Below are 27671 nucleotides of genomic sequence, written 5' to 3' on the forward strand. Positions count from 1 at the left end.
AATATCCAACATGTTCGCTTGCACTATCTAGATTTAATTTTCCTCTGAGGTCATCAGATCTAAATCTGTCTTTATGTATTCTTCATATCATTTCTCTCCAGTCATTACCTCAACCATCATTGGCCAGGTTTCACTTCAATACACTGCATACACGTGCTTAATTGAAGCATCCCTTGGTTAACAGTGGTAATTCTTTGCTGGTTAGTAAAGGAAGTTTCTCGAACTAACTCTATGCACTCCTAACTCTTGCAATCATGCTAGCACCTGCCCCTACCTGTGCTCCAATAGTATTACCAAGATAACAAAACTTCTCGTTATGGTTCTGTAAGAAAAACACAACTCTGGTTTTTAATGGAAACAAATAGATTGGAAAGAAAAGTAATCACAATAAAGAGTGCTGTTATATAACATCTGTATATCTACGACCCATCCGTTTGCTGGTGGAGAGTTACTTGTTTGTCGTGGCGACGTTTCTAGCTCCACCTGTGTGAACAAACGATCATTTGCTGCGAAGAGTTACTTGATTCGTCATGTGAACGATATCAGCTCCACGAAACAGTATTCAAAAACAATAGGATGTACCTCAATGGTATGGACTACTTCTGCTTGACCGCTGTCCAGTCCAGACTGTCGCCTCTTGAGTTGCTCTGGCTGTGATGTCTGCTTTGATGGTGATAAATGACATGCAATACAGATTTGTAAAAAAAATAACTTAACGACATTATTTTACAATATTATACATTAATAAAACAAAAAACTATTAAATTACAAATGATTTCTTTTATCCTAGCCTAGGCTACCTTAGTTAATTCTTTGTGTGGGAGGAAGGGAGTGTTTTTAGTATTTATTTCTTGTATATTTGTTTTTCCTTTTTTTTTCTATTACAAAAAACGTCCCAATTTTTTTTTTTTTTATATAAAGAAAACCATAACAACGTGTTTGTTAAAATAGATAAAATTTATTTATCTTAACAAATACATTATGGCTTTCTTTTAAAATAAAAACAAAAACTTAAATACCGTTACAAAACAATGTCGAAATATTAGAAATCTTATCTCTTTTTCTTCCATCAAAAAGAAGTTAATTTATTTTCCTTATCTTAATCTTCCTGATGAGAATTTCTTTCATCATAATTTTATTTTGTTGTCCTGTGTATTCTCTTCATAAAAGAAAAAAAAGGAGGAAAAAGAAAACTTAAGCAAAAAGAGGGCGTCTATATTTATTTCCTCCCCATAAAGGTAGTTAGACACAAGGTTACTTTTTAATGTGTGAAAAATACACATCCCAAATAAGAGCCTTCCATATTTGGACAAAAATAAAAATTACCTCAGTGCAGAAGGATTTCTCATTCACTGACCGAGGACAAAAAAATATGAAATGATTTATCAGAACAGATATTACGCTTTGCTCCGTAACAAAAGTCTAAAGAGTGAGAGGAGGGTGTGTATTTTTTTTTTTTCTCAAAATAGATGGAAAAGCTGGATTGATCCCTTTTTTTTGTTTTAATTTTATTTTACAAACTTAAAATCTGTAACTTATGTTATATATCTTAAATATGATTTACAATTTTAAAAACTGTTGAGATATCATTCAAACATGGTAGTGTTTGAATATATGGTAAAGTGGCAGTTTTAGTCATTTAGAACTGCTTTAAAGCTTCACCGCTTTTTTCGACCAAATTTCAAACAATTATTACAGTTTATAGATCACCTTCTCAGCTATATTGTGAAAAAAACATTTTTAATTTTCGTTCAGTAAAACAAAAGTTATGATAAATTTTCTGGTGTTTAAAATCGTAAAAATATGTAAGGAGGTGAGCAACGCTTTTTATGACTGGTTTCCATAGCAACCACATCGCTTCAGCGACTACTGTTGCTACTAATTCACTACTGTCGCAGAAAGAGAAGTAATAAGTGAAACAGAGAATGAAAGTAGGAAAGGGAGATAATTGCGATTTTTATTGAAAGCTGACGAGTGCCGTACATTGTTATTACATATGTGTTTATGGGGGCAAATAATAAGACTGAAATTAAACAAAGAACTACTGAATTTATTGGAAACCTGGAAAAATCATGGATTACAATAGAAAAATGTGAGCATGAAAAGTAATATGATTATGTTTAAACATGGAAAAATGAAGGACTAGTTGTTAAAACTGGAAAAGAAAAGGATTAGATATTTTAGTAAAAAATATAATAAATTTATAACTTAAAATATTGCAGCATTAAGAATTTATTTTAAATTCAATTTATAACATATAATCAATTCTTAATGCTGCAATATTTTAAATTATAAATTTATTATATTTTTTACTAGAATATCTAGTCCTTTTCTTTTCCAGTTTTAACTAGTCCTTTACTTTTCTGTGCTTAAGCTTAAACATATTACTTTTCATGCTCGCATTTTTCTATTGTAATATATATATATATATATATATATATTGTGCAACAGACTTTTCGCCAGCCAGCGTAACACAAACTGCATTTTGCATAAAATATAGAAAATATTCTTTTCTTTATTTTTTATTGCCTTTTGTGCAAGCTAGAGATGGGGTATGAACAGATGAAACTACAAGCTTGTGATAATGTTGCTTTGCTGACTGACTGTATGCTTCTCTTCTTTTTTGCCTTTTTCTCTGGGCTATATATGTGATCTGCTCTTCTTGACTGCATTCTTGCATGCATCAAATAGTTGACTTTTCACCATCGATGATATCAATTCTGATATCTTAACCCTATCATTCAGTGCGTTTGGCTACCAGCTGTCATGCGTGTGTGCACCTTCAATACGCAACATCCCTTCCCTCTCCATTTTAAAAAAAACTATTCACATATTTTTCGTTCCCCTGTCTCAATGCTCTCTAGTTCCCCATCAATTTACACTTTTTTCGCAATTTCGCAAACAATAATTACAGTACAAAAACAATTACAAGAATGACACTGTCCAACAATTAAAATCAGTATGAAATTCATATTACAAGTCCACAGTTCCTTTGTTTATATGTATTTTTGTTTTTTTGACAAATCATCAAAACACAATTATAATACAAAATAACCAACAACAAACATTGTACAACATGTAAAATCAGTGCAGAATGAATTCCATGGGTCACTTTCCCTTTCAGTATGATATGCACATTTTTTTTTTTTTTTAAATTAAAATTTAATTTTTACTATTTTCTCCATTTACATAAACATATCTGTACATTTTTGCTTAAAAAATTTATTTATTTTTTTTAGTCCCCCGATTTATCGGAGAGGGACCCATGTTTTCAGTGGTTCTTGTGCGTCTGTTATTCTGGACGATTGTCAGATAACTGTCCATTAGTTTTTCCTGAAATTTTGCCACAAATTGTATTTCATTAAATAGATGTGCACAGTAAAAAAATCTTTTTTGCAAAAATTCCCGTTGCATCCCCAGGAACTCAAAAGAGGTTGAAATCGACACATTTTGCCACATAACTTTTGATCCATCCATTAGATTTTCTTGAAACTTGTCCAAAATGTGGAGCCCATTTTTCTTAATATAAATTCAGTATGGGTGACTCTGGCAAAATTCTGGTTCGTGTCCCCGGGGACGTTTAGTACTAAAAACGCCCCTTTTTGTGGCTCTTTTTTTTTTTTTTCATATTTCTCAACAAAAACTTGATATGTCTGACTATATAGTTGTTTTTTCCGGTAGTCAACTCAAATATATATGTGTTAAGGCCTGTAACTGCAGCGTTATCCACTAACACTGGGATTCGGCGTCCCCAGGGGTTCAAAAGAGGTCAAAAATGCCCCCAAATGGCCAAAAATGACACTTTTTGCCCCAAAGCGTTTGATCCATCCATTTGATTTTCCTGAAACTTGGCCAAAATGTGGAGGTCATTGTTCTTGATATAAATTCAGTATGGGTGACCCTGGCAAAATTCTGGTTATCATCCCTCTGGGATTTTTAGGGCTAAAAAAACATGCCTTTTTGGAGCTCTTTTTTCATATTACTCAAAAACATGATATGTATATCTATATAGTGGTTATCCATGGTGCTGAATTCAAATATACATGTCTTAAGGCATGAAATTGCACCGTTTGTCCATTTTCACTGGGATTTGGCATTCTTAAGAACTCAAAAGGGATCACAAATGCCCCCAAATTGTAAAAAATTACACTTTTTACCCCATAACTTTTGCCCCATCCATTAGATTTTTCTGAAACTTGGTGAAAATGTGAAGGCAATGTTGGCCCTTCACACTTCTCACATTCATCATTTCTTCACTATTTTTTGTGGTGTCATCTCACATGCAGCATCAGTGAGGGACCATGCATGCGTGGCTTGATTTTTTTTCAATCAGATGAATTCATTGCCTGCTCTAGTCAACAGTGCACCGGGAGAAAGTTTCACATGCCTCCACACATTGACTTTGTTTACAATACATAGTAGTCTATATTGCACTGTAGAAGACCTACTGTTGATTTCATTATTTTTATGTAATGGCTTTAATTAAAGTTTAAAATGCAAAAGTCGAGTATCATGATTCAATTAAGCTATAAACAGAATAATTATTCCGAACACTCCCTTGTCTTAAAGAACCTACCATTGATTTTATATGCTTATGTGATCATAAAACTTTTCAAATTCACTTGTGATGTTAGGTTGTATAAGGGTATTAACTTTGGTCAAAATCAGACTGTTCCTTCTTTAATCAGTTTTACGATTTTCGATACTTATCAGAGGCATTCCAATGTAAAACTAAGAACACTTCTAGACACATAGAGTACATTTATGTGAATTTCTTTAAAAAATCAACCCAGCTATTTTGGAGTCCATAGAAAACACTCTCACACACACACACACACACACACACAGTGCCTTTATATATACTAGCATAATGACCCGACATTGCCCGGGATTGAATGATGATCAACAAATTTCATACACCATATTTTTGTCATCAAAATCGGTGAACTTGCCCATTTTTCAATCAAATCGATTGGTTGCCTGCTCTAGCTGCGCACTGGAGGAAAGATTCACATGTCTTCCCATGGTGACTTAGTCCTCAATACATTACAGTCTGCATTGCACTGTAGAGAACCTACTATTGATTTTATAAAATTATTTTTTATATATAACTAGCGTGGGTGTCCAGCATTGCTCGGGTCTTTGGAGGGTGTGTTGAACAAAAAAAAAAGTGGTAGTAGGCAGGCAGGCTCAAACCCATGACACAAAGGCGGAAAAGACAGTGAAAGAAAACCTGACGTATAAAAAAACTACTCCTGGAATCTAACCGACGCAAGAAGCCTTTAGTGGACACAAACGCGCGCACCCATTTTGCCTTTTATATATTAGATGGCTTGAATTAAAATTTAAAATACAAAAGTCAAGTATCATGCTTCAATTGTTCTTTGAGCAGAAACATTCATTTCAAACGCATCCCTGTCATATCAAAGTATCTGTTGATTTCTATGTTGAACCTTTCAGCTTGAGTTGTAATAAAAAACTTTTCAACTTCTTGTGGTGTTAGGCTCTATAAGGTGTTAACTCTGGTCAAAATCGCCTGCTCCTTCTTTCATCAGAATTTTTCGATTATCGATACTTATTGAAGACATTTCAATACATAACCTATCTAAGAATACTGTCAGCCTATCCTGCCTTGACAGAGTACAAAATAGACTTTGTGGCTTAGTGGGGGATGCCCTTTTCTCTACCCTGCAACCTCTCTCCCACAGAAGAGACGTTGCGAGCCTATCCTTGTTTTATCGTTATTTTCATGGCAGGTGCTCGTCTGAACTCCAATCTCTGGTCCCCCCCTCACCAATCTTTCACGAAAAACACCCGTCTAGCTGAATTCACTGTGAAAAATTTCCCCCACTCTATATCTGTGCTTAAATCAAAACGTGGATTCCATGAACAAAGCTTCTTTCTTAGAACTGCACGCCTGTGGAACTCTGTTCCGTCTGCCTGCTTCCCTTCGGACTACAACTTGGATGTCTTCATCCAATGTTAACAAATTCCTAATGAACCGCCCCCTTAATTAAACACTTCATCAAATCTTCACACTAACGTAATGTACTTGCAATAACCCTTATCCCTGAGTGGCTTCCGGACCTTGATAAGTGGTGATCACTGTGTAAAAAAAAAAAAAAAGGCACATAAAACTACCTTCATGTGAAATTACATAAAAATCAGCCCAACAATTTTAAAGTCTATAGGGAATTAACTCGCATGCGCACACACAAACACACACACAAAGTTCCTTTTATATAATAGTAGAGAAAAGATGTGTATGTATATATATATATATATATATATATATATATATATATATATATATATAATTTTTTTTATGTAAATGCAGTCATATCTTGCTACGATGTGCAGACCGTTTCAATCCTATTAGATATCATAAGGAAACGGTCTGCACATCGTAGCAAGATATGACTGTATTTACATAAAAAAATTAAAAAAATATCTAACTTGCTCTCTTACGATTGAGCACTATCAACGACCCTTGTTGCAATTCAATTATTTTCAATTTTTGGATGCCTTCCCACCGAAAAACTGTATATATATATATATATATATATATATATCTCAATTTTTATACCTACAGACACTAGTGTTTTATGCTTCTGCAATTATCAGTGCAGGAAGTGATGATTATCACTGGTCGAAGGATCTAAACCCTACCATTGAAGTCACCCTTGATTCCAGTTGCAAGTAGCGTTATCCCTAGGCCACCACTAACTGGTCTAAGAATTCAGAAATTTAACATTATAAAGCACCACGTTATTAAGACAATCTATAATGATCAAGCAACCAAAAGTTGCGATCTCGCACAAGGCCAAGTCAATATTTTTATTTTCCAGACTGTGCTCAACTTTTAAGAAATTACTTACAGAGGCAAAATGATTATAATTTTATGATTATTATTTTTTTGTACCTACAGACACTAGTGTTTCATGCTTTTGCAATCATCAGTGCAGGAAAAAAAAATTCCTATCCTTTTCTCTCTGTCGTTCCCTCTCATTCTTGTTCAAACCAAGTATGCTGACCTGTTCAACAAACTCCAAAACCTCAACATGAAACATCTCAAAAACAAAAACTCGAATAAACCTAGAACCCCATCTTCCAACGTAGACCCCTACTACCTTGTCTCCTTCTCCAACATTAGGGGTCTACATTCCAACCTTCCAGAGGTTGAAACCCAATTACAGAACCCGAAACCGGACATATTCTTTCTAAATGAAACTGGAATAGGGCCGACCACTTCCCTAGATGAATTCATAATTAACGGATACTCTAACTTAACATCGAAATCTGACCCCCAAGATCGCCATGGGCATGGAATATGTGCCTACATTAAAGATGGCTTCCCGTGTGGCAGGGATATCTCCAGAGAAGACCCTAATTTACCTTATGTGCTTCCAGGTTGCACTAGCTTACACCACTGCATTTGTATTTGCCCTCTATCGTCCCCACAACAGCAGAGTTACTATCTTTTAAGAGTATATCTGAGAAAATAGACCACATCCTGTCTGCACACCCCTCGGCTAACATGCACATTTGTGGTGACTTCAATATCCATAACGTGGATAATAATAAGACAGATGACGAGGGAAGGTTCTGTCATGACTTTGTCATTGCCTTTGACCTCACTCAGATTGTTCGCGAGCCCACCCGAGTGCCAGATACTACCGGTCAGTTTGCAAGCCTTCTAGACCTTTTTCTCTCAACCTCCCCTGAGCTATGTTCATGCACTGTTCTTTCTCCTCTAGGATCCTCCGACCACTCCGTTGTATCAGTTAAGATAAAAATGAAATGTAATAAGTCCCCAGATGTACCCCTCCACCATACTGTATACCGATACTCCATGGCTGACTGGGATAGCTTCCGTACATTCATATCTGATCTACTGCTGCATTCCATGTTTAAAAAGGATGTGTCCTCTATAGTATCAGACCTAACCGAATGGTTAATTGTAGGCATAGACCGATTCATACCATCTAAAAAATTCCAACAAAAACCTAACAGCCAGCCATGGTTTTCCCCAGAATGTGCTGCTGCCATTGTGCACAGAAATCACTTTTTCCATAACTACCAACGTAATAGATGCACTGAGACTAAAGCTGCTTTCAGGACTGCCAGCAACCACTGTAAAAGAGTAATAAAAAATGCAAGAGAGCTATATGCCCAGTCTGTTAAATCCAAACTAGCTGATCTGCGGCTTGGTTCCCACCAGTTTTGGCAAATAATAAATAGGATCCTGAACAGAAGTGTGCGTTCTATCCCAACCATTATCAATGGACCAGAGGTCATCTCGTCAGCATCAGACAAGGCCAAACTATTTGCAAAGAACTTTGTAGCTAATTCTACCCTATGCGACGAAGGCATTCAACTCCCCATATTTCCTCCTATGACACAAAACACGCTAGGTAATATACAAATATCTGTGCGTGAGGTCCCCAAGCTAATCAAGAACCTTGATTCCAGTAAAGCAACAGGCCCTGACGGCATCCCAATTATAGTGTTAAAAAAGCTTCAACCTGAACTTGCTCCCATAGTTACAAAACTCTTTAAGCGTTGCCTTAAGGAGAAGTGCTTTCCAACACCCTGGAAAACCTCATCAGTATGCCCTATATTTAAGAATTCAGGTGATAAGTCCTCTCCCTCTCAGTACAGACCTATAAGTCTCCTGTGTGTCATGAGTAAGTTGCTGGAATCCATACTAAATAGAGAAATAGTCAACCACCTCAGCAGAAATGACCTCCTTAGTGACACGCAATATGGTTTCCGTTCTGCAAGATCTACCGCAGATGTGCTAACGGTTATATCTCATAGGATTAGTGAATCTCTCGACAAAGGCTACCTATCTAGGGCAATTGCACTTGACATATCATGTTTTAACAAGCTTCTGGGTTTGACCTTTACTCCTGATATGAAATGGAACACATACATCAAGTCTGTTGCCAGGGTCGCTGGAAAGATGGTGGGTTCCTTCTAACGGTCCAGAAGATATCTCACTACTGATGCAATTCTCTATCTATATAAAAGCCAAGTACGTCCAAGGATGGAATACTGCTGCCATATCTGGGCAGGAGCTGCTAAAAATAGCCTATCCTGCCTTGACAGAGTACAAAATAGACTTTGTGGCTTAGTGGGGGATGCCCTTTTCTCTTCCCTGCAACCTCTCTCCCACAGAAGAGACGTTGCGAGCCTGTCTTTGTTTTACCGTTATTTCAATGGCAAGTGCTCGTCTGACCTCCAATCTCTGGTCCCCCCTCGCCAATCTTTTACGAAAAACACCCGTCTAGCTGAAGCCACTGTCAAAGATTTTCCCCACTCTCTATCTGTGCCTAAATTAAAACATAGATTCCATAAACACAGCTTCTTTCTTAGAACAGCACGCCAGTGGAACTCTGTTCCGTCTGCCTGTTTCCCACCTGACTACAACTTGGATGTCTTCAAATCCAACGTAAACAAATTCCTAATGAACCGCCCCCTTAAGTAGACACTTTATGAAATCTCAACACTAACGTACAATGTACTATACATGCAATAACCCTTATCCCTGGGTGGCGTCTGGGCCTTGATAAGTGATGACCTCCTTGTAATATAAAAAAAAAAATTTTTTTAAAGGAATTGATGATTGTCGTTGGAAAATTATTTTTAAAATATGGACTTGTTAAATATTATTTTATATAATCAAATCATAAATAGTTTAAAAAGCATGACCATAAACCTCTAACCCGAAATGGAAATGTCATTCTAAATAAGATATTACCAATGGAGTGATTGGGAATTCCTCATCAGAGATGCCTCTTAGAGTAAAACTTTTCTTCTCCATACTGAACCTTGTGCCAACTGGATGAATCAAGAAAGCATAGAAGCATTTTTTTTGCAGCTAATTGTACCCTATGCGACGAAGGCCATCAACTCCCCATATTTCCTCCTATAACACAGAACACGCTCGCTAGGTAACATACAAATATCCGTGCATGAGGTCACCAAGCTAATCAAGAACCTTGATTCCAGTAAAGCAACTAGCCCTGACGGCATCCCAATTATAGTGTTAAAAAAGCTTCAACCAGAACTTGCTCCCATACTTACGAAACTGTTTAAGCGCTGCCTTAAGGAGAAGTGCTTTCAGACTCCCTGGAAAACCTCATCAGTTTGCCCTATATTTAAGAATTCAGGTGATAAGTCCTCTCCCTTTCAGTACAGACCAATAAGTGTCATGAGTAAGTTGCTGGAATCAATATTAAATAGAGAAATAGTCAACCACCTCAGCAGAAACAATCTTCTTAGCGACACACGATATGGTTTCCGTTCTGCAAGATCAACCGCAGATATGCTAACGGTTATATCTCACAGGATTAGTGAATCTTTTGACAAAGGCTTCCTTTCAAGGGCAATTGCTCTTGACATATCAAAGGCCTTCAACAAGGTATGGCATAAGGGTCTACTTCTCAAGATTTCCAGCTACGGTATAACTGGAAATGTTTTCTCAATCATTAAATCATATCTCTCCGATAGGCTCATAAGAGTAGTGGTCGATGGACAAAAATCAGAGGCCTGCAGTATTAATGCTGGAGTACCTCAAGGGTCAATCCTGGGCTCAACTCTCTTCCTGATCTACATCAACAACCTCCCTAAACACATACTTAAATCATTTGTTGACATCTATGCTGATGACACGACCATCTACGGCAACACATCAAAGGCTGTAAATGACAAAGTTCTCTCTGATTCTCCCTCCTCTGATCTCAAGCGCGTGGTTCAGTGGGGGAAGACGTGGCTGGTTACCTTTTAATGCATCTAAAAACAAACTCCTATCCTTACATCATCAACGCTCTGATCCCCATCTGGCATCAATTAGGATGGATAGCTCTCATCTGGGAGAGGCCCCGTGTTTTGACAAGCTTCTGGGTTTGATCTTTACTCCTGATCTGAAATGGAACACGAACATCAAGTCTGTTGCCAAGGTTGCTGGAAAGATGGTGGGATCTTTCTACCACGCCAGAAGATATCTCACTACTGATGCAATTCTCTATCTATATAAAAGCCAAGTACATCCAAGGCTGGAATACTGCTGCCATATCTGGGCAGGAGCTGCTAAAAACAGCCTATCCTGCCTTGACAGAGTACAAAATCGACTTCGTAGCTTAGTGGGAGATGCCCTTTTCTCTACCCTGCAACCTCTCCCACAGAAGAGACATTGCGAGCCTATCCTTGTTTTATCGTTATTTCCATGGCAAGTGCTCGTCTGACCTCCAATCTCTGGTCCCCCCTCACCAATCTTTCACGAAAACCACCCGTCTAGCTGAATCCACTGTGAAAAATTTCCCCCACTCTTTATCTATGCCTAAATCAAAACGTGGATTCCATGAACAAAGCTTCTTTCTTAGAACTGCACGCCAGTGGAACTGTTCTGTCTGCCTGCTTCCCACCTGACTACAACTTGGATGTGTTCAAGTCCAACGTTAACAAATTCCTAATGAACCGCCCCCTTAAGTAAACACTTCATCAAATCTCCACACTAACGTAATGTACTTGCAATAACCCTTATCCCTGAGTGGCTTCCGGGCCTTGATAAGTAGCGACCACCGTGTAAAAAAAAAAAAATAAAAAATAATAATAATTTGTCCCTTCACAGAAATTCCATAGAAAGCCAAACTTTCCTCAATGTTTCTGTGTAAATAAAGGGTAGTCTGCAGACAGAATTTTTGTATCGAAGCATTTATTTTCATCCCCACCATTTTTGCCATGCGATTAACCTTGTCGAGTGCATGCTGGACCTCTGCATAACACTCGCTAGGGATTGCAATATCAGTGAATCCAACCAAGCTTTTTTCTAGGATTCAGTCAATGATGTAGTTGAACAGGATGGAGAAGAGCACATATCTTTTGACGGACACTCGATTAAACAACGAAGGTGCCTGATTCTTCCCCTGTAACATTTTATTCATGTTCAGGTGTGTGTGGAGTATGCTTTGATAAGGTTGAGAAGCTTGACCTCCTAAGCCTTACCTGACAGTGGCTATAACTTTTGATGAAGCTGTGGAAGAGGTTGAAAGCTTCACCAATTTTACAGCCACTGGTAAAATGAAAGACGAAATCAATACTATTATCAACCTGGCTAGAAATGCCTTTGTCAGTTTTCAAAATGACTTTTGTTTCACCAGGAGGTAAGATGATCCACGAAATTGCGCAGGTATAAAGCCATGGTCAGAACAATCTCTTTGGATGGGAGACCTGGTCATGGCACAAAGATCTGAACTTGAGGTCTTTGACCACTACTGTTTCCGCTAGAACCTGTATGTTCACCTCTCCAACTTGATCATCCGCGTTAGATGTAACTTTCTTGGCCTGGAAGAAACTCTGCTCAAAAGGAGACTCCAGTGGTTCAGCCATGTACTGCGCTGATCTGGTGAGGAGTTCATCCGTAAACTGATGACACCCAATGCATTCACTGATTGAAGGAAGTGACAAGGTGGCCAACTTGAGACTTGGCTCACAATGATCAAAGCAGAGATGGAACTCTTATATTGTTCTTGTGTTTTTGGTGTTCAACACTGAAATTGCAAACAGCTAGATCATGCCATTGACTCTGCTGTTGATCGACAAGGGTGAACAGCCTTGATGTACAATGCAATTAACACCATTGACATCTGCTCAACATACCTTGAATGAATGCTGCTACAAATACAAATAAGTTTGATCTGTGAAACTGCTATTGCACATAGGCAGCAAGTATTCTGCTGTTTTAATCATCATAAGCTACAAATAGACAAAAATTTATAGCGTCAAGAAACCATTCTAAGAGTGTAATGCAGCTAAGAGCAAATATACTGAAATTACCAGGAAATGCATTGAGATGCAGAAATTAGGAACTCACAAATTCTGGAAAATCTATAATGGTATGATGAATAGTAGCTTCCTTCAGTCTTGATAGATTATGGATACCCGCTGTAAGGGTGCCTGCGTGTGAAACTTTGTGACAACAGTTGCGCAATCTACAACCACATCTCTCCTGGGTCAGTGTTGTTAAATACCAGTGGCAAATGAAGGTTCAGGATGACTGGAAACAATGCCGAGATAAACGGAGAGCACATATAGCACCTAAAATTCCTAAATGGTTACCCAGGCTCAATGTTGCTTAACTTTGGTGATCTGACGAGAACTGGTGTGTCAACGTGACTATGTCATATAGTGTGATGAATAATAAGAAATCAACAATTTGCTCATGATCAAGCAACCATGATGTCGCTTGCACAACAATTGATAAGGCTGAACTGCTTACACAGCTGTTTGTCTTAAACTCTACCTAGAACTTTACAAACAACTCTTTGATGCCAGCAGATCAGGCTATCTGAAAATACTGTCATCCTCATCCAAAAGCATCAAACATTGATTTTATTGTTTTTCCCCTTTCCAAAACTCAATCATGTTATGCGAAGTCCAAAACAGAAACGACGGTCTTTCCAAAACAACAAAACCAAACAGCATGAATAAATATTTGAAATTATAAAGAACTTGAAGCATAAACCGCTTTCCATAATTATTGGTTTTGGCATTAAGTAATCAGAAAAGCGTTGATATACCATAAAACAACCAAACCAAACCACAAACAATTCCATCCCTAATTTCCAACTATGGACAGAAATATTAGCTTAGATGTTAATCTCAGCTTCAAAAAAAAAAAATGTATTAATTGTAAATCTTTTCTATTTTAGGAAAACATTCTTGGCTTAATTGAAGCAGTAAATTCCAAAATCAGTGTTCCTAATTACTTTCTGGATGATCCAAGTAAAGGTAAGTTCCTACTGGTCGTCCACTCGTGCTGATCTGAAGTCGACACCCAATTCTGACACACCGGTCACAATGTCAATTGTGTGGTCACAGTTAGTGTTGCAACAAAAGGATTTCCCTTCAAACTAAAACCACAACTCCAGTTTAAAATGGTACCACAGCAGGGAACCCATATTTCCCATTTCTTGGTTAATTCTTCTCATCTTGGTTAAATATTTATCGCTTACAGGCCTGCTGGCCATAACATGCATTTTTGAACCCAACTGAAATGCTGAACTTAGTCATTTTTTTTTATACCTCGTTCACTGTGCACTCACGGGGGACCATGCATGCTTCACTTGTTTCTCTTCAAAGCAACCAAACGAAACACAATGAATAAATATTTGAAGATATAAAGAATTTAAAGTATAAAAACTTTTACCAAAATGACCACATTCAGCATTAAATAATGCAAAAATTGTATTATATACTTTTTATGCATTGCTTTGTTTCACAAATTTATCGATTTTTTTAATTTTTTTTATTTATTTATTTTTTTATTTTATTTTTTTTATTTTTCAATCAGAAGACATATTAAACTTTTAGCAAAATGACCGAACCCAAAATGGTTGATATGCCATAAAACAGAACAATCAAACCAAAGTATTTGAAGATATAAAGATTGTGAAGCATAAAAACTTTTACCATATTCGGAATTAAATAACCTTAAGTGTTTATATGCCATAAAAAAAAACCAACCAAACCAAATCCTTATTCTTCCTTCAATGAGAGGATTATTGTAAGGATTATTTATTTTAGATGACATTTATTTTACTTTATTTAATTTTTTTTTTTAGGGCAGTTGTTTCCTTTGCATCATGGAAACCATTAAATATTAGGGATGTGTATTCTATCTTTTAAGGAAATTTCTGCTTTTTGTTTTTGTTAAATAAGACTGACTTTCATGAAAAACACTCATCTAGCTGAAACCATTATCAATAATTTCCCCCACTCTTTATCTGTACCTAAACCTAAACATAGATCCCATGAACAAAACTTCTTTCTTAGAACTGCACGCCTGTTTTCCTGCTTTCCAACTGACTACAATATAGTCGTCTTCAAGTCCAACATGAACAAGTACTTGATGAGCCATCCCCTTAAGTAATTTATCAAATTCCCACTATTAACGATTACTACAACATTTTCCCATTGACTACTATACATTCATTAACCCTTATCCTCGAATGGCCTCCAGACCTTGATAAGTGTAAAAAAAAAAAAATTTGTTTTTGTAAAAATATTTTTTTAAAAAGACTGATTTCTGTGTCAAATGCTAGAGCTTTATATTCTTATCTTTCCATCATTGGGTTCGATTTTATTTCATTCTCTTTCTTCCTCTCTTCTTTATCTTTTCTTTTTTCTCTCTCTTACTCTTCCTTTCTTCATTTTGTTCTGTCATGTCATGATTTGACTCCTATCTTTCAAGCGATTCATCATGCAAGTAGGGGAAAGTAGAAGACTTTTGTTTTGTCAAAGAATGACTTCCCGTCACTTTTCCCCACACATGCGCTTGAGTTTTTTTTTCTTGTTAATGACCCTCTTTTTCTTTTTTTTTATCCTAAACATATTTTTAATGTTTTAAACTTTTATTACACAAAAAAACACTTTTTGATACACAAAAACTTTCAACATTCTTTTTACACAAAAAGTTAATTTTAACAAATTTGAAAGAAAAAAAAAAATAAAGTTTAACCATAATTTTTTTTTTTTTTTTAAAGTATGGATAGAGGTAAAGTAAATTAACTCTTCTCTCATAAGATTTTGTTGTTTTTAGATGAAAAAAAAAAACAAGTGGGAGAGGAGTTTTGTATATGAATTTAATGTAAAGCGATACTTTGTTACCAGGCCATTCTAGCATAGTTAATCATTATTTTTTTTTTTTTTTTTATTTTTTTGCTGGTAGTCTACTTTTTAAAATAGTTACGTGTAGCTTTAAGTTTTTTTTTTTTGTTTTTTTGTGGAATGGTGGAGTAATAGGGTATATGGAGACTTTTTGGGAGGGTTTGCCACTCAAACTTATGGTTAGTGATAGGGTTAAGGAAAGTTTATTTTTTTAAATGGGGCTAAAATTCATTTCAATTGATGCCAGATGGGGATCAGAGCGCTGATGATGTAAAGATAAAAAATATGTTCCAGCTATGGATCATTAGAGCCTTTGACCATCTGATTTATTGTTAATGTTCCACTTGATAAAATTCAATTGCGACACTTTTCTGGAGGTTGATGGTTCAATCCCCAATATGACTGATACTCGGAATACAATTGCAAATTACTTAAAGGTCATAGCCGAATAAATGAAAGCATGCAACCCCTGTGAATTAAATAAACGGTACTCCTGCAGTATTTTACCCACCGATTTCACGATCTTAGCCGAGCGTTGATCGACATCCGTCGGAAAACGCCGGAACATGGCGAGCGGTACGATACTCTATCAGCCAATCAGGGCGCTTCAAACGAATGCGCAGCAGACGAATAATTTTCATTGAAATTACACACATAGCGTTTCATTTCAGTTATTTTATTGTTCAAAGTAAAAATACACAGCCTTTCATTTCAGCTATTTAATTTAGTGATAAAAAAAAAAAAAAACGGGAGTTGTTGGAAACATATTTATGCGAATTTATGTGGAGACAAAAATTTGGACACAACCCTTTTGTCTCCATAATAAATCAAATCGCGGAAGGCTACCCGGTTGGGGAAGGAGCTTCTTCTTTCCACATCCTCTGAAAACCCTTTGCTCCCTACTTTGCCTCTACAGTCAGTAGAAAATCTTCCAGTCGGAACTAAAGATAAACAGTAATTGTTGTCCCCCCCCCCACAAACATTACTGAAAAAAACAAAAAAAAAAAAACATTGTTGTTACTGTTTAATAACGTTTTGTAAAAAACAAACAAAAAAAAAACATTGAAGTGTTTATTACTGTTGCTTACCCCCCCCCCCCAAAAAAAAGCTATCGGAAAACAAAATGAACCAAAAAAAAATATATATATTCAACAAAATAAATTTATTTTACTTTAAAAAAAACTTACGGTAAGTGTTTGTGATTTATTTTATCCAAATTTTTTGTATTAATTTTATCCATTTTGTTGTGTGTGTGTGTAATATCTTTTCCTTGTAATGTTGTTGCTATTCACATACTTTTAGCGTTCTTGCTCCGTAGCTCCGAATTCTCGGCTTTCATCGGCGTTAACGCCGAAAGCGTTCGTCAACGCTCGGCTAAGATCGTGAAATCGGTGGGTAAAATACTGCAGGAGTACCAAATAAACGGTTCCGTTTGAAGTTCTATGCAGATTCCTGAGTAAGACAGAAAGATTCCCGAGTTTGGTAAGAGACAACTGAAGGAGTTGGAGGTTACATCAGCTGAAACATTGTGAAAATAGCACCCAAGATGAAAAAAGTAGTTTGAATAATCCAAATAAGCAGAATCCATGAAATGAGAAATATATTGAGTCAACAAATATATTTTGATATTTTCTGGATAGCACAAAAATTAGTTTTTTTGACAGAAAAACGAATAACATGCAGCAAATATGAGTGTATTAACATTTCTATGAAAATAATGTTCATTATGTCTTAAATATAGAACTGACCCTAATGAGATAAATTAATAATTACTAATAAATACTAATAAAGTAATATTATGCTACATAGTTCAATACAAATAATAAAATCACATTGTAAGAGACAATATTTAATTTACTCCTTCAGTCCAGCACCTCTTTGCAGACAATATTCTTTTTACTCTGTTTCTTTTAAAGGTTCCCTTTTTTACATAACGTTTCATGACTTTTTTTCTTCAGTGAAAAACCGCTGCATGTCGAAATTATGAATCTGTTTCTCACACTGTTACAACACTGATCATATATCATTATAATGATATATGAAAACGAGGCCACATCAAGGGGAGGTCACTCTCATATTCTTGTCCAGAATTACCAATTTGGCTTTTTTTAAAAAATTTTTTAAGCAATTTGACCTTCAGAAATTGTATTTGGCCTTTTTGAAAGCATAACATATGTATTAACTAAGGAAGGAAGATGATCATCCAAAAACATTCATAACTTACCCAGAAATCTGAATATATTTATTTTTAAGAACATCACCATGTATGTGTGTGAGAAAAAAAAAAAAAAAAAAAATTAAACACGGAAGTAAATCAGCAAAGCAGAATATTATATAGATTACTAGCAATCGGTGCCCGGCGTTGCCCAGGTGTTTTGAGGTGTATGCTGAGAAAAAAAAAAAAAACGGTCAATTTTTTTAAACTTAGACCCCTATTATGACCTCTTAACATTTATTGTTTAGGGATCAAGTAAAGTTAAAATAAGTTAGATCCATGTCCAAGGAATCTATATCTAAAATATCACGTGTTTAGACCCAAAATTGTAGGAGGAGTTTGGTAGAGTTCTCAAAGGTCAAATCGTTGAATATTGACCACTTAATCGCCAAATTTGTCGAAAACCTATCACATCGATTTTCCCAAATCTCAGTACCCTGTATATCAAATTTCGAATCTCTAGGCTTAAAATTAAGAGTTTTAGCGTAGGGAAATGCACACAGACGCACAGACACACACAGACACTATATATATATATATATATATATAAACATAAACATCATATATATAAGGATAATAGTACGCCATATATATAACAAAAGACCATTATTTACTGAAGTGAAAGGAAAACCCGGGGGAACTTTACCCAAAAATAAATCTATATTTTTTTGTGTGTATTGATAGTCTTATCAACACCACTTTTTTCTATTTATTTAAAAAGAAAATACAACTTTATTTATGAGTCGTGGAATTGCATTCATCTACAAAAGATCTAGCTAATGTGCATATTTTTTATCGTTTTTAATTAATTCCCTATTAGTTTTTTTTTCGGTTCTCTTATACGATGATCATCTTTATTTAACTATTACGTGTAATTATATTCATACAGATATTCTATATGATTTATATTTGCGTAATATTTGCGTAGAAATGAAGAAAATCAAATTTACTGTGTATTTATCGTGTGTTAGCGTGGCCTTCGTTATAAAGATGTTTTTAAGACGGTCTTGGTGTTAGTCAGCGGGCTTGGTTGCCATAACAACGTGACGTAGCCAAGGACGGTAGTGGACGTGAGTGTGTGTGCGTGTGTGCTGGAAATTATAGTAGTACTAATAACGAGTGGACGCGCGTTTTTTTTTTTTTTTAGTTTAGTTTCATATTTATATATATATATATATATATATATATATATATATAAAAATAAGTATTTTTAAATTTTATCTTTCTAGCTTTAAAAAAAAGTTTTAAAATTTTATCAGCCGGCATAATTTATTTTTAAATATTGAAAAATTTCAGGAAAATAATTTTTGCTAGATTTTCAATACATTGTTTTCGTGTTGTGTGTGCGGCTAGCACCAGAAAAATAAGTATAAGTATTTTTAAATTTTATCTTTCTAGCTTTAAAAAAAAGTTTTAAAATTTTATCAGCCGGCATAATTTATTTTTAAATATTGAAAAATTTCAGGAAAATTAATTTTTGCTAGATTTTCAAAACATTGTTTTCGTGTTGTGTGTACGTGTGTGCGGCTAGCACCAGAATGGCAGACATGATGTCAGAGGTTGGATTGTTAGATTGTGTAAGTTTTGTATTTTTGTAATTTGTAAATAACAAGTTAGGAAAAAATTAAACCCTTTCAAGATGGACAATAAATAAAGCCATAATATTTTATGGTAAAGTTAAGAGCGTAGGAATCATAGTTTTTTAGGAGATGTGATTATTGGATTAACCAATCAGAAATCGTCTGTGGCACACACATCTCTGTTTTTATAGATATATAGATATAGATAGATTAATCCTCATATCAAAAATAAAAATTCACTAACAAGATCATGCAACAGCAAAAGTGTTGGAAACATTAAAACATGGCTATTTCAGTACAGAATTTTATTATAATGTGTTTGATATAAATTATGTGTTTTTAGGGTTGGAAATTATCAAGTTTTGAACTTTTATTTTTTATGTCATGCTTGCTCAGCATTTTTCTTCTGAAAAACCACAAATAATACTTTTTTGGAATTTGTTTTTTTTTTATGTGATTTCTAAATATAATTTTCCAACAAAACTGTATACTATTGTCAGTTCAATCAGGCAGTTTAGGAGTGAATACCATACATACAAATATACAAGCATATATACATGCCTAACTTTATGTACAGGGTATCTCAAAAAATGTACTCACACTTCAAATGTTAATAAAACATGAACATAGATTGAAATGAAATAGCTTTGAATATAGAAGACAAATGTAATTAAAGAATCCTGTTTGCAAATGTTCAAATTGATGAACAACGGACATTATTGTCCAGATAACGCTAACAGTTAAATTATGGGTACATTTTTTTAAAACACCCTGTAGACAGAAAAGAGATGTTATTAGTTAGTACAAAGTTTAACATTGTAAACAAAAAAATATTTGCATGATTCATTGCTTTAAAATGAATTTCCATAGTCACAGAAATTCATGATTTTTTTTTAACCTATTTCAGCCTTTGAATATGTGAAAAAAATTAATCACCCAAACCTTAAGATGCAGTGTGTAAGTTTTTCATTTCACTTTTCTTTTTCTGTCCTTTTGTTGTTTTAAATAAAGTTCTTTTTTACTTTTTTTTTTTTTTTTTACTTTATTTACAATAAATCTTGTGCTTCCTAAGCAGAAAAATTCCATCTTTTCTCTGTTGATGTTCTTTTATGCCAGACAAAGCCTTCTACCCTAATAGTTTCTTCCCTTAGACTGCTACACTTTGGAATTCCTTCCCTGCTTCTTGCTTTCCTAACATGCAAAAATTTAAATATAATGTGCTGCTCATCTCTTTATATAGTCTCCTGTAAACATAATATAAAATAGTAACCCTTTATGTCCAAGTGGCAATACATGTTGTTTGGGCTGAATAATTTAAAAAAATTTTTTTCAAACAGATTGGAAATTTAATAATTTATGAAGTTTTCGAAACTATTTTTATCAAACTAAAACTAAATACGTGTTAACTTAATGACATTATTTATCTATTAATTTTGAAGCTGTTAACAAAGCAAAAATCATCTATTGGTATACAAGGAGTATTCTAAAAGAAATGCCTTGTATTTTATTTATTCCACCAGAATGGACCAGAGGGCATTGCAAATTGCATTGTTATGTTTTATAAATAAACTAGCCTGGGTGCCCTGCGTTGCCCGGGTGTTTGTAGGTGTGTTGAGCAAAAAAAAAAAAAAAATTGTAGTAGGCAGGCAGGCTCGAACCCATGATGCAAACACAGAAAAGAAATTGGAGGTGTGTGTAAGGGTGTTGGTTGAGCAAAAAACAAAAAAAAGGAAAATTGTGAGTGCAAAAAAAAAAGGAAAATTGTGAGTGCAAAAAAAAAAGGAAAATTGTGAGTGCAAAAAAAAAAAGGAAAATTGTGAGTACAAAAAAAAAAAGGAAAATTGTGAGTACAAAAAAAAAAAGGAAAATTGTGAGTACAAAAAAAAAAGGAAAATTGTGAGTACAAAAAAAAAAGGAAAATTGTGAGTACAAAAAAAAAAGGAAAATTGTGAGTACAAAAAAAAAAGGAAAATTGTGAGTACAAAAAAAAAGGAAAATTGTGAGTATAAAAAAAAAAAGGAAAATTGTGAGTGCAAAAAAAAAAAAAAAGGAAAATTGTGAGTACAAAAAAAAAAGGAAGATTGTGAGTGCAAAAAAAAAAAAAAGGAAAATTGTGAGTGCAAAAAAAAAAGGAAAATTGTGAGTACAAAAAAAAAAGGAAAATTGTGAGTACAAAAAAAAAAAGGAAGATTGTGAGTACAAAAAAAAAGGAAAATTGTGAGTGCAAAAAAAAAAAAAAAAAAGGAAAATTGTGAGTGCAAAAAAAAAAAAAAAAAAAAAGGAAAATTGTGAGTGCAAAAAAAAAAAAGGAAAATTGTGAGTGCAAAAAAAAAAGGAAAATTGTGAGTGCAAAAAAAAAAAGGAAAATTGTGAGCGCAAAAAAAAAAAAAAGGAAAATTGTGAGTGCAAAAAAAAAAGGAAAATTGTGAGTGCAAAAAAAAAAGGAAAATTGTGAGTACAAAAAAAAAAGGAAAATTGTGAGTGCAAAAAAAAAAAAGGAAAATTGTGAGTACAAAAAAAAAAAGGAAAATTGTGAGCGCAAAAAAAAATAAAAAAAATTAGGGTTAGTAAGCAGGCTCGAACCCGTAACACGTCAGAGGAAAAGGAGGTGAAAAACAAAAAACGAACGGTCTTATAGATGCACCTACCACGATTGTGACATCACGGGCAGTCGAAATAACATCTTTTATGCAACGTCGTTGATGCGAGGTTTTAATGGCTTGCAAAAATGTCAGCGAAGAATCGACCCCTCCTTGTAGAAAAGTGCCCGGTTAAGGGTGAAGGAATGTTTTCACAAATTTTTCAATATTTGTTATCTGAAGGGTCGTGCTTCAAAATGATACCAATCTCATGAAAATCCATCGCCTTTATCAAAAGTTTTAGGCAGACATACAAACATACATATATTCAAACACACATACATTTGAAAAGACAGGTGAGATTTATATTATAGATGATAGATTTTAAAACAAATTTAAAAAAACACTTAGCAAAAACGCAATGAATATGCCCACCCTTTATCAAAATAATCGCATTGAACAACTATATATATATTATTCACAAAATTATCAAATCAAGCCAATCTATATAGGGTATGAATAGGAACTATGCCTGCTCGACCTGTAACTTGTCATATGGCTTGATTTGTGGGAAAAGCTGGCCTTGTGCCACATATGTGCTACAGACATTGAAAGCAAAGTATAACTGGGTGGATTTATAGCTATTATGCGTCAAACACAAGAAATTCCTTCATATTTATGTGTGCGTTTCTGTATGTATATCTACTTATATGTGTATGACGCATGCACGCATGACAAAGTTATCTTCCTTTGATTAGTTAAATTCAAATATGCCAACTGTCTTAATAAGCATGCAGAAAACAAATTAAAACTTAAACAAAATGCAAATTGAATCTTAAATACACAAAAAAAATAAATAAAAGAATAGAAAAATAAAATAATATTGAATATTAGCACAGGCCCTACATTATTAAGTATAAAGAATAATAGATTTTAAAAAAAAAATTAAATTAATCTCAGGTCCTATTCAATTTTTGCGAAACAGTTCACAATTAAATATAGCCTCCATATGCATATTTGAACTAAAGTTGGACACATCTGAAGGAAAACTTTTCAAAAATATCCATACGACATGGAACTTCCATCTGACCGCACTGACACAAGTAAGAATAAAATGCAAGTATGAAATATAAGAAATTCCATTCCGGGTCCCTGCTTCCCCAACTGTACTGACATGCAGAAGTTCAAGTGTAATGTGAACCGACATCTTGCTGCCCAAATCCCAACATAGTGCCCCAGTATGCTGCCCCTGATAGTAGCCCCCTTACACCACAGTGGCAATTTGCCTTGTTTTGGGGTGAAAATGTAATAAAAAAAAAAAATAAATAAATGCACCCCCCCCACACACACACATATATACATATATGATATTAGTGAATTTGTATTATTCCAGTTATTTGCTTCGTGGTAGTCTGTTACATCTGCCTTCTATAAATTACCTTTTTATATATACACTTGATAATGCTTCAAGCAAACTACAGTAACCTCTTTGAGATTGTAACTTCCTTCAATCTTGACAGACTATGGATATCCACTGCATGTGGAATTTTTGTGGCAATAGTTGCACAATATGCAACTGCACCTCTCCTGAGTCAGTGTTGTTGAATACCAGTCGCAAGTGAAGATTCAAGACGACTGGAAACCATGCCAAAGATAAGTGGAGAGTACATGCAGCACCTACAATTCCCAAATAATCACTCATCTGGTACTAGCTAGGCTCAATGTTGCCTAACTTTGATCTGACAAGAACCAGTGTGTCAGCATGATTATGCCATATATATATACACACACAGACATGACATAAAAGAATAGACACCATAGAAACAGTTTATTTCAATAAACATAATTTATAGAACAAAAACAAAAATAAATGGTCACAAATTTAATAACTAATACTTGGTTGACATTCCCTTTGCTGTTTTCAATGCTAAGACTCTTCTAGTCATGGCAATGATCAGTTGAATATCATCTTGAGGAATTTCTTGCCCTGTCTGACGCAATAATGCTAAAAGTTCAGGTTTAGAAGATGGCTTTTTTTTTCTTTTTTTTTTTCTTTTTTTTTTTTGCAGAGGTTCTAATATGCCCCAAAGGTTTTCAATTGGGTTCATATCCAGAGACATGCATTCCAAAACAAATACAAGACTTATTCATACGTAGGTTTATTTTGTGTGCATGTCTCCATTTGAGCTTGCCTTTCTAAATGAAAACAAAACTTTTGTTGATACATAAATTGCTAAAAAAACTTAAAATTAAATGAACATTGCAACATAAAACACTTTCCCAACACATTTCTATATTCCTTAGTAAATGTCATCGGTCTCCCTATTGCTTTGTTGGTTTATTCTTTATTCTTTGTTTTTCTTTTGTTTTTTGTTTTTTTGTAGCGAATTATTTCTAAAATACTATACTTTTATACAAATTTAAAATCGGCTAAAATTTTTTATTATACGCGATTCACAAATGCGTGCGCAAATAAATGTCCATGTTTACACCACTTTCAACGTAAAGTATTCACGAGTATTGAGAACATAAGAAACATACACTTTTGTCCTTTTGGGCATTTCTTTTCCATTTCCACCAAGCCACAGCAACGCGTGACCGGGTACTGCTGATGTGTGTGTGTGTGTGTATATATATATATATATATATATATATATATATATATATATATATATATATATATATATACCTTGTGGGGTAAGGTTTTTGAACCAAAGGTTAAGGGTGAGGTAACCTTGACAGAAATCTTCAGAGGAGCTTAGGTCCTGTTGACTGCGACATTCATGACTCGCTGGCGTATGGACCATGCTCTAGTGCCCAGCTACCTAAGTCCCAATCATGGGTAAATGACATTAGCGGGGTAGAAGGAGCTCCTTTAAGCCATGGTGGAGGCAATCCTTCTAGTAGAGGACAACTCTTATGAGAAATCTGCAGTCAAAGCAATTACCAGTCATCTTACAATGGCTTGTCATTGGGTTATTGTTGCTGAGACTTGGAGAGTGGCACTGGTGTCGTACAAGCACTTGTCACTTTAATACAATGATGTACAGATGTTACTCGAGATCTATCTTTTATCTGTCGTCTGAGAGGGCATGAACAACAAGATTGGGAGAACTCTATGTGACGGCGATCATCTGGAAAGATGCAGCAATCATCATTGTGTGTGTGTGTGTGTGTGCGTGTATATATATATATATATATATATGAGTTTGTTTTACAGAGGTTATGTAACAAATGAAGTTTAACGAGGTTAATACAAGAGCGCTCAATACCAAAGTAGAGCAAAGGTATACTCTTTATTTGTTGTTACATAAGCAGTAATATGTTGCTACACAGTCATGAGCATGTTTCGGTCAGCTAGTTACCAGTAACTAGAGCCATCTTCAGGCGGTACAGCTTATACAAAAGCAAAGTTTGTAATGAAAATATCAAGTCTTCCTCGTCATAAGGAGTTAATATCAGGACGGTCTGGCAAATGTGAAAAATAAGATTTGGTTGTATTTGAATAAGACTCAATAGTTGTGCAGATTTGAGTCTGTGTTGAGATATGGGAAGGGGGTGGAGGGTTAAGGATTGAGATAGAGGTAATAGAAGACTAGAAAGAATAGTATTTCATATGCGTGTGTGATGGCCGCCCTAAATCTTAAACATACTAGTGTGTATATGTTCAAACAGTAGGGGAATGTGAATTTAACATCTATGCTAAAAGGATTTTCAGATTTAATTGAGGGGGGGGGGTCAGTTATAAAAATGCTTTTAATTTGACTAAAATTTTTTATGTGGTCAGAAAATGTACAACTTACCCTCGCCCCACCACTATCATCCCTCTAGACCTCAGTGGGGAGGTTAATAGATAAGGAAAAGACACAAGGGAGAAAAGAAAAGAGGAAGAATGAAAACGGGGAAACCATAAATAATTTATTGGTGGGATTCTAAGGCATGTTTTTCTCCTTCTTATTCGTCCCCCTTTCCAGTCCACTCCACCCACCCTTACTCCCATGTCTCATGGCCTTTTTACATCTTTACTTTGAAAGTTGTATAGCAATAATGATAATATCTCCAAATGTATATAATTAATTTATGTCCATGCTTAGATATAATCATTTACTTTAATTGTGATAACGGTAATTAAAAAATAGAGGGTAATGAGGGATAAATATGTTGATGACTGTGATATTTATAATAATGATAATTTTTAATAATAATTCTATTGATTAATTATGTTAATAATAGTGGCAAGAAAGTGTTTAATCTATATATAATTTTCAAATCTGTAGACCCAAAAAATTGATGGAATAGTTTGGTAAAAACCATTCCGCACATACAAGATCACTTTTATATATGTACTAGAAGATGCACCTCGTGTTTGCCAGTATTAAACATAACATAAAATTCCTTAAAAATATGAAGTATTAGGTTAGGTTTTTGCGGAATTTTTAATTTTAATTTTAAATGATATATTTTCAAATAAGTTTTCGTTATACCTTTACTTTATATATAATTTTAAAGAATGTTTTTCGCTCTATCTAATCGTTTAAATTAAGCAAATCTCTCCCAACAAAAAGCATTGTAAAACCACTGGCCTAAAATAAAAAGGTGAGATATTGGTGGTCTCCGTAGCCCGCAGGTTGAAAAATTTATCTAGATTTTAGATTTTGGGGCCATCGACCACTCACATTCCTGATTATAAATTTTTTTATTTTTTAATCTTTTTTTATAATTTAATTCTTTATTTAAAATTTTTTATTTTTTGTTTACAAGTTTTTTTTTTTTTGTTATTTTTTAAATTTAAATCGGATGATAAAATAATTGTATCTTTTTATATTTTGTCAACAGGATGTGTTTCACGTACAAATAATGAATGGTAATTTGACGTCTAACCTTAAAAAATGGTTTCCAGTTATTGGTGAGTGTCTTTACGTGTGTATTTTGCTTACTAGTAAGTAAGAATTATAAAAAACACTCTACAAGAAATATAAGTCTTTTTGGCTATATTAAAAAAGCAAAATAAAGAAAAATCTGTGATGTACGTGTAACGTGCATCCAGGAGATAAGCGCCCGCGTGTTTGCATGTTGTGTGGGTACGTGGGAGAGACGGATGAGGGGAAAAAGACTTACCTCGAGACCAACTCAGCGTTACCGACCAAAAATAGAAAAGAAAGACCAAGATGGCGGGCGTCGTCTTTTGTAAATTATGATGTCTCGCAAAGTCACACAAATTCTCGGAATATGCAAATTTAGCCGGCCTAGAACGACGATAAAAGCAGGTGAGGGGAAAGACGTCGGCGAGGGACGATTGAGTTGGCTGGGGAATCGTGTGGCTGTTGCTTCTTGTGCCGTGTGAGGATATTTTACCGTTGTTGGAAACCGTGCAGAACCGGTGTAAAAAGATTATTGAATTGCTGCAACATTTATAACATCTTTTCCTGAACTTACCGTGTTAAAGAGAAAGTCGGGCGCCATCTTGAATTTTTCCTTACACGTTTCTGTTACAGTACGTACCCATGACAAAGCAAAAAAAAAAAAAAAATCATACTCAAAAAAATCATAAAATTTATCAAGTAGTTTTATCTTTATGAAAAAAAAATCATTTTTAAGCAATTGAGAATTCATAGGCATTAAAAC

At 34.6% G+C, this 27671-nt stretch overlaps 1 protein-coding gene across 1 annotated transcript in view; it reads left to right on the forward strand.

The window, feature by feature from the left end:
- LOC145296691 (putative hydroxypyruvate isomerase) overlaps positions 1–27671 on the forward strand; it is a 64963-nt gene that overhangs the window by 19958 nt on the left and 17334 nt on the right. Inside the window, exons 4-6 of the mRNA XM_080142659.1 lie at positions 13716–13794; positions 20375–20424; positions 26883–26952. Coding sequence (XP_079998785.1) covers positions 13716–13794; positions 20375–20424; positions 26883–26952 — 199 coding nt within the window. The remainder of the gene's footprint in view (positions 1–13715; positions 13795–20374; positions 20425–26882; positions 26953–27671) is intronic.

This window comes from Euprymna scolopes, chromosome 17 (genome assembly GCF_053919585.1).
Source record: "Euprymna scolopes isolate OS-2025 chromosome 17, ASM5391958v1, whole genome shotgun sequence".
NCBI lineage: Eukaryota > Metazoa > Mollusca > Cephalopoda > Sepiida > Sepiolidae > Euprymna > Euprymna scolopes.